Genomic DNA, 8,505 nt, shown 5'->3' with positions numbered 1-8,505 from the left:
GCCTGGAAGACATGCAATTACACATGGGCGTCAGTAAATGGGACTGATGATAAACTCGTTTATTCTTCATCTTCAGGTTAGTCTGAAGGGCGCGTTTCACCTGTCTTTATTAGATGATTAGCGCTCTCTATCTGTAGTCATTAGTCTTAGCTGGTTTATTCATGGGTCGGATCCATAGATTGGATCCGAGGTGACAAAACGCCATAGTGTCAATATTGTGTAAGATAGATATTCCTTTAGTTATATTCAAAATATAAACACCGAAAGGAAAATCTCTCTCTCTCTCTCTCTCTCTCTCTCTCTCTCTCTCTCTCTCTCTCTCTCTCTCTCTCTCTCTCTCTCTCTCTCTCAAATTCAAAGGTGCTTTATTGGCATGACCATTATTCACAGTATTGCCAAAGCAATGCATACACAGCACATCATCTGAACATTAAATAGACAATAACACTGATGAGAATAATAATGATAATAATAATGGTAAACAAATATAAATAATAACCACGTTATTAATAATTTAACAATAACAACAATCTCTCTCTCTCTCTCTCTCTCTCTCTCTCTCTCTCTCTCTCTCTCTCTCTCTCTCTCTCTCTCAAAATGTGTGCTTGTTAATTTTATCCTTGGTCAAGCGAAGTTAGCCATTTATAAATCTCGAAAAAACAAGATTTTAGCCACTGGTTTCACTGATGCCTGGAGTGTTTTTAGAGTCCTGCTTGTTAGCAGGATTCAGGTAGATTTTCTTTATTACCGTTTGGTAAAGGACTTGGACAAGTTTAAACAGAGGTGGTGTGAGGGGGGTGGGCTGTGTGATGTGAGTGAGGAGGGGGGGCTCATTTTGTTATTTTAACCTTGTCACGCTAAAAGATTTATATTGTAACTTTTGTTGGTTTTTTTTTTGACTGCTTAATTGTTGGTTTTTTGCTGTGATGGTTTCCTTTTGTGGCTGTCTTGTTTTATGTATTTTGTTTTTTTGTTTCAATAAAGGGATTTAAAACTCTCTCTCTCTCTCTCTCTCTCTCTCATTAGTAGTCTTAGTCCTCGGAGTAGTGTGAGATAGTTGCAATACATAAATACATACATACATACATACATACATACATATATATATATATATATATATATATATATATATATATATATATATTTAACTCTTGTAATTCAAACACACATACACACACAAAGTTGAACACATTAAGAAAGACACCTAATTTTCCTAACGAGAGTAACTTGGCGCCCCGTTCTTAACACAACTATGTTATTTTTTATTTAACCAGTAGACTACCCTCTTTGCCTGATAACAACATTTGGTCAACATGGATTAATAGTCTTTATTGGGCAAATACAGTAAAAAAAAAACAAACTCAAAATCCGAAATCCGCTTCAAACACTGCGCGGAACGCGTTACGTGCAGGCAGCTGTTACAGGACGGTCTGTAAACGATGTTACACCATTTCAGCGGCCCTTTTGGGTGCAAAAAAAATAAATACAAATTTTAAAAAGTGTCAACAAAACAAAACATAATTAAACATTTACTGTGGCGTTATAAACATTGTGCTGGCGGCAGTTTTGAAAGGTAAGTTACATTAATAACACTGTCTTTCTATCGATATAATATCTATCTATATATAAACTATATTGACCACAGTGACGCCAGTTCAAAATACATTACCCTTTTATACAGTGTTTGAGGGACGGTTGAAGTTTTCTTCGCTAAGCGGTTACTGTTGAATTTTTAGGATGACGTAGTTTGTACTTTTAACACCTGTCTCACCTGGCGTGACCAAAAGCCACGCAAAACACGCGTGACGTCATTGTTTGGTTGTCGTTTTTATTTATTTAAGTGTTCTTAACGTTGTTCAGCCGTCTCCTCCACGTCATAATGTTTATTTGAATTGCCACAGATCTGCAGAACTGTATGCAAAAAAAATATTTAAGTATCATCATATTTTGCAGAATTATGTTAACTGGATGCGCCTTATTTACACAATGGGGTGAATTTACAACTCCTACACTGGATTGGAAATAAGACTCCAATTGCACAGCAGCTTCCCCCAGTCCAGGTTTTACTACGAGCTCGATCAGCCCCAGTGTATCGGTAACAAGCTCAGGTGTGTCTCATTAAACTCGTAGCGAAACCAGGAATGGATCACACTGCTATGCAATGGGAGCCTAGGTGGGCTCAGTTCTCTCCCTTTGTGGTTTGAACACAGAGCAGATCAGCGATGCTGTAATTCTGAGGATCTGCGTTTTCAATGTTGCTCCTTATTGGCAGCTTTCCCTTCTTTTTCTTCAGCGCACAGATGCTGCAGTGAGAACGGTTTCGCTTCGTGCCAAAAAAAAAACAGCCATGGAACCCCTTTCCATCGCCTCCAATAACGGGGTCGTCTCTGAAGAGGAGGGGAGAGACTCGGGCAGCGACCGAGCCCAGGAGCGGGCTCCACGGTCTGGGCTTTCAAACAGTGGAGAAGGGGAGGCGGAAACGGGCGACCCGAGAAAGCTCTGCGCTGCAGAGGGCAGCGCGAACGACAGAGAGAGAGGCGCCAGCGTCTCCACAGAGAGCGCCCCTGCCCGCGTTAAAGACGAGGTTCCGGAACTAAAATCCGGGGTTCCGGAACTGGAATCCGAGGTTCCGGAACTGGAATCCGTCACCATTAAGGAAGAGGTCTGTAACGGTGAAGAGGAGGAGACTGAAGTTGAGTCCCTGGAGGTAGCTTGCATGAAAGATGAAAGGTTTGCAGAGGACCACTCTGACTCTAATGAGGGCGATAGGTCTTCCACAGCCAGCAGAGCTGGTAAGTGTCGGACTGGTTCTTAAACAGAAGTTTGTTATAATCAGTGTCCAATGGCAAGATGTTGATTGTCTTAATACCCAGGAGTTTGATCAGCAACGTGATACCACCGATGATCAGATGTGACAGATGTCACGGAAGTTATTATATCTGTGGTGTAATTGTAAAACACTAATGCTAACTGCATGCTAAACCAGATTGCAGTTTATTCAGGTGTTGACTTGATTTAGTTTCCTTTAGTGTGTGTTTCGCTGCAGTGCTTAGTCTCTGCTCAAGGCACGTTTGGGTAAAGCTAGCTAAAAAGATTGATATGGATCCCTTCTGTGGAGGAAAGTGAACTCTTTAGTAATAAAGAAAACTCAAAGCCACGGACTGTTTAACAAACCTAATAATGAAATCTTTGTCCCTTTTTTTAATTTTTTTTAAATTTTTTTTTAACACAGAGCCATGCAAGGATCGCGTGGATAGCATCGAGGCTGCAAACTTAAACACACAGCAGGGCACCAGTACCGAAAACGCAAAATGTGGGGGACAAGACGCTCTCAAAAAAACTTTGCCGCCTCGTCTACAGACAGAGGAAAAAGACGGGGCGCGAGTGAAGAATCGCCGGGAGTGCAAGGAACGCGAGCAAAGCACCCGGGTTCAGAGGCATCTCCGAGTTAAAATAAGAGTGCCGGGAGGAGGAGGAGGAGGCAGAGAGCGAGCGTACGAGTGCACGGAATGCCAGCAGAGCTTCGAGACCCGCAGGACCTTCAACCTGCACAAGAAGAGCACTCACCAAGCGGAGTTCATCTGCAGCGAATGCGGCGAGACCTTCGGCAAAATCAGCGCCCTTCAAAAACACCAGCGGATCCACGCAGCCGAGAAGCCCTACCCCTGCCCGGAGTGTGGGAAAAACTTCCGTCACTCCCGAGCTCTGAAACGGCACGTGGAGATCCACAGGAGAGTGCGCCGCTACCCCTGCAACGACTGCTCCAAGAGCTTCAGCCGACCGGACAGCCTGGAGACCCACAAGCTGGTCCACTCGGGGACAAAGCAGCACCGCTGCCCCGAGTGCGCCAAGGGCTTCAGCGATCCGGGGAACCTGAGGCGGCACCAGCGGATCCACACGGAGGACAAGCCGCACCGCTGCTCCGAGTGCGGGAAGAGCTTCAGCCGGATCGGCAACCTGGAGATCCACCGGCGGATCCACACGGGAGAGAAGCCCTATCGGTGCTCCGAGTGCGGGAAGTGCTTCAACCACTCGCAGCACCTCAAGACGCACCTGCGCCTGCACAGCGGGGAGAAGCCTTACCCCTGCCCGGACTGCGAGAAGCGCTTCATCAACTCGGGGGCCCTGAAGACCCACCGGAGGATCCACACGGGAGAGAAGCCCTACCTGTGCTCCGAGTGCGGGAAGAGCTTCAACCAGTCGGAAAACCTGAAGACGCACCTGCGGATCCACTCCGGAGAGAAGCCGCACGCCTGCCCGGAGTGCGGGAAGAGCTTCGCTCAGCTGGAGAACCTGAAGACCCACCGGAGGGTTCACACGGGAGAGAAACCCTACCGCTGCCCCGACTGCAGGAGGAGCTTCAGCCAGTCCTGCCACCTGAAGAGACACAAGTGCGGGGGGGCGACGAGGAGGAGGAGGAGGAGGAGGAGGGAGGGGCCGGCAGAGGAACCCAGGGCCAGCCAATCGGCGGTCTGACATGAACTTTAAATCCGAAAGAACTAGACAGGCACGTTTCTGCAGCGATCCAGCGGGGTTTGTAGGTAACCCTTAATCGCCCATTTCTAAAGACTCGATTTCATTTCGACGCGTGAAGCCGCAGGGGCTCGGTTGGAAGGTGCTTCCGTTTCTTCCGTCACGAGTCCTACTCCCTTATTGATAGTGTTATGGCAGGTTTTTCCAAGCCCTGCCGATCGTATTTGGGGATCAAAGTGTTAGACTGCAGTACAGTCATGTTATTATTGATTTGGCAGGCACCTTTATGAACAGGGGTCACAGGGCAGTACAAGGTTACAATGCAAGCTTCATATTTAAACACAGTGCAGTTTACAGTGAGTGCAAATAATACTGCTGCTAGAATACAATATACACCAGGATGCAGCAAGTTATATCTGCAGTGACATGTTAGCAGGACAACAGTGCAAGGATAGTGCATCAGCTGGGGGTCCAGTAACGCGGTGCTGAGCTCAGGCAAGTCCAGTACCTAGTTTTGGGGGGGGGGTACATCAAGAGATCTACAAGTGCAGTTTAGACAGGGGGTGGGGGTCTGGAGGAGGCAGGGGAATGACATCATCATGCAGGCTCTTGTATAAACCGCGCGTTTCGTTTTTGTACCAAGCTTCTCCATGTATCAGCAGGTATAAATAAAGGCTCCCATTGGAAGTGGGAATATATTGGTCCTGTTTTTTGAATGCCAGAAGATGCGGGTGTTTTAATGCGTGTATTTCGTCGAAGCCTCTTGTCTGTAGAACACACTGTGCAGTATTAGATTCTGTTACAATAAACGACTGTGCTTTGCAAAGAGACTGGATTGTTTTGTTGCCCTGCTTATCTGTGCATTGCTGTGTAGCGTCACCGCCCTGCTCTTTACTGGTGGGGGGGATGTATTTTTTATGGTGTTATGTTGCCACCTGCTGGACACTTCTGAGAATTGCAGCGGTAGGTTTATTTCTTTTCCCCATAGCCTTGTATGGTATTTTTTTATTTTTTTATTTAATAAACAAAAATGTTCCGACACCTTAACATTTAAGTGCTGACATCTTCTCTTCACGACTCAGTATTATCAGCCCGCCCCGTCCTGTTTATCACAGTTATTACTTTCGCTGCGGGCAAGCGAAAATCAGTACACGCTCACTTACTGTTGGCTGTGTTAGCGAGGCGATACTGTCTACAAACAGAGCCAGCTGTCAGCGACTGCTCCTGATACCCTCTCTGTCATGACTGGTGTGGGTGTCGGAGCATTCCTCCACTTTGTGTGGGAGGAAGCCCAGCCTGCTGTCTCTCTCCTGGGAAGTGTTTTCTAAACAGCGCTGGCAATGCATTAAAACACCTCCCCTGTTCATTCAAGCAGCTGTGGGCTCCCTGTTGTTGTTCCACCTCGCTTTTCGACCTCGACGTTTCTCCGAAGCTGCGTGGCTCAGCATTTTATGGCCAACGGATTTGCATCACCCTATAGGCTTAGGGCAGCAGTGTGTAGTAGTGGTCAGGGCTTTGGACTCTTGACCGGAGGGTCGTGGGTTCAATCCCAGGTGGGGGACACTGTTGCTGTACCCTTGAGCAAGGTACTTTACCTAGATTGCTCCAGTAAAAACCCCACTGTATAAATGGGTAATTGTATGTAAAAATAATGTGATATCTTGTAACAATTGTAAGTCACCCTGGATAAGGGCGTCTGCTAAGAAATAAATAATAATAATAATAATAATAACTCATTGTGCTGCTTAAAGTCGAATGAAACCTTCTGAATAATGTTACATTAATCGAATTACGTCGTTTTCTCCATATGCTTGACAGAAAAAAAAAAAAAAAATCTTGACAAAAATGAAAAATTTCAAACATCTAATATGAAATACTGTTATGGCTTCCGGCAGATTTGCGATATCATTTTGTAGTTTCTTTTGATTACATGATGTTAAATAAAAGATCTAAATTACGTTCATCTAGGTGTTTTTTCTCTATTGCATTTAATGATGTGTCAGTCCTAAAAGTCTAGGTGATTCAAAACTCTTCCGCTAGAACTGTAGATAGAGTGTGCTCCATACGGGTGCACAGAGCAATGTAATTATCCCACCATCGAGGTCAGCTGGGTGGACAGTCCTCATTGCCAGGAGGATGCTGTCGATTCTCTAAAGACACTTCGAGTGACCCCACCTCCAGCTGAAGATCAGCTCCTGAACTCAGAGTCAAAGCACTTAAACACAGAGAGGCTCGAATCCCAGAGAGGTTCAAATCCCACCTCAGCCGCTGACTCACTGTGTGCGACCCTGAGCAGTCACTGAACCTCCTTGTGCTCCATCCTTCGAAGGAGACGTAAAACAAACAAGGTCCTATTGGAAGTGACTCTGCAGCAGCAGCTGTTGTTGAGGCATAGTTCACCCCCTAGTCTCTGTGAGTCGATTTGGATAAAAGTGTCTGCTAAATGACTAATTCATAATAATAATAATAATAATAATAATAATAATAATAATTGCTCTAAGAACCACTCACAGTGATTGAAAAAAAAAAAAGTAATCTATTCTTGAATACCATTTCATATGTAATGATTTTGTGAACATCCTCCAGTTAGTGTTATTAGCTCTGTCTTCACAGGCAGTCTCTCTCTCTCTCTCCCCCCTCGCTGTAGCCCGGCTGTGCTGTAGCGCCTTGATATGTGAGCCTCATTACGCTGGGTCTTATTGAAGATGACCTCATCATAACACTCCCATTAACACCAGTCCTTAGGTGGCTCTTACTAAAACATACATTAGCAACTGCTGGCAGTGGCAGCTGGCAGGAGCTACGAGGAAGCAAAGAGGGGACACGATGTGGAAAATGGTATGCCAAGGTGCGGGGGCAACGTGATCAACAGGGCTGTATATAAGACCCAGAGCTGTTAGCTGTAAAATAGGTAAATAGATGGATGCATCACTGGTGCCCAAGATGAGACACGTTACTGCAAGGGAAGAGTAATGAAAAGATGATAAGTACAGAAACTACGAGCGAGGGTGCAAGCAAGCCGTTATGTCGGCAGTGTGTGCTGCTGCAGGGTTTTACTGCCTGAGAAAGGGGGGCATAAATCGAGCAGACCTGCCCTCGATCTGACCTGTGCAAGCAAGAGCTCTCTGTCTAAATATTGAATGAATGTTAAGGTTATATATTGGAGAATATGTTTGTATTGTAAGATTGTATGTGTGTTATTTGAAAATGTAGTACACACACGCACACACACACACATATATATATATATATATATTATATAAGATTGCAGTTCATTTTGGCTTGGTATTCCCTAACCCCCTGTGTATCGTGCAGTGCTGCATGAGAGCTAATTACACAGCTGACATAGAGAGAGCTCAGGTCAGGATCCAGCCCACACAAACACACGCTATCTCTCTCTCAGCTCACACAGTCTCCTGTAACTCAAACTAACACAGTGTTTGACAACAGCCCGCAGCGGAAGGGTTATCCACTCTGCCCTGGCAATGCAGCCTGAACTCCCAGCAGAGCCTCCGTGCACACAAACAAAGACACGTGACACAAAAATCCAATTAGCCAGGAAGACGAAGAACATGCACAGAATTTTAAACCACCGACACCAAATACATGCCAAGTCCGGATGGATTGGATAGAAGTAATTATAAAGGCTCTCAGCTGAGTCTCGTTATTAATACCATGGGGATTTTTTTGTATAAGGGTTTGCATCTGCTTTTCAGTTCCTGCCATTACTGCACACAGGCCCTGTGGCAGAGTGTGTGCTGGTAGCTTAGACAACGCGCTCTGTCACTTTGCATAAAGTATTTGTTTCGTTGTGAGCACCAGACCGCAGCGCGTCGAGTTCAACACAGAAGAGTTATGCGTTGTAAACTTTGGGTACATTAGACTTCTTGTGATACGTCTGAAATTCTCCTAAGATTGATTCCAGCAATGTTTCAGGCGAGGAGAAGTGACAGCGCTATTTGTATTCATGGTCTGCTTATTGTTTATTTATGTAAAGTCTTTCCAAAAAAAAAAAAAGCCCTGCACTTCATT

At 45.3% G+C, this 8,505-nt stretch overlaps 1 protein-coding gene across 2 annotated transcripts; it reads left to right on the top strand.

Moving 5' to 3' along the window:
- Positions 1 to 1,400: 1,400 nt before the first annotated feature.
- On the top strand, positions 1,401 to 5,007 carry LOC117433943 (zinc finger protein 436-like). 2 transcript variants are annotated; one of them, XR_009311379.1, is made up of 4 exons: positions 1,401 to 1,573; positions 2,294 to 2,792; positions 3,233 to 4,541; positions 4,616 to 5,007. XR_009311379.1 is itself a non-coding variant. In XM_034056393.3 (3 exons), exons 2-3 carry the CDS (start codon positions 2,348 to 2,350, stop codon positions 4,474 to 4,476), a joined length of 1,689 nt encoding a protein of 562 aa, XP_033912284.3. In that variant the 5' UTR covers positions 1,401 to 1,573; positions 2,294 to 2,347; the 3' UTR covers positions 4,477 to 5,007. The 2 variants fall into 2 exon arrangements, 1 of the variants encoding a protein (XP_033912284.3); XM_034056393.3 differs by having other exon boundaries at positions 3,233 to 5,007.
- Positions 5,008 to 8,505: the final 3,498 nt, after the last annotated feature.

The sequence above is a fragment of the Acipenser ruthenus genome, chromosome 41, assembly GCF_902713425.1.
Source record: "Acipenser ruthenus chromosome 41, fAciRut3.2 maternal haplotype, whole genome shotgun sequence".
Lineage (NCBI taxonomy): Eukaryota > Metazoa > Chordata > Actinopteri > Acipenseriformes > Acipenseridae > Acipenser > Acipenser ruthenus.
This window is presented reverse-complemented; position numbering and strand designations above follow the sequence as displayed.

Excerpts from the sequence above, each read along its gene's own strand:
- LOC117433943 (XM_034056393.3), top strand. The coding sequence starts at position 2,348 with ATGGAACCCCTTTCCATCGCCTCCAATAACGGGGTCGTCTCTGAAGAG. Across the intron at positions 2,793-3,232 it reads TTCCACAGCCAGCAGAGCTG|AGCCATGCAAGGATCGCGTG; the intron begins GTAAGTGTCGGA and ends TTTTTAACACAG.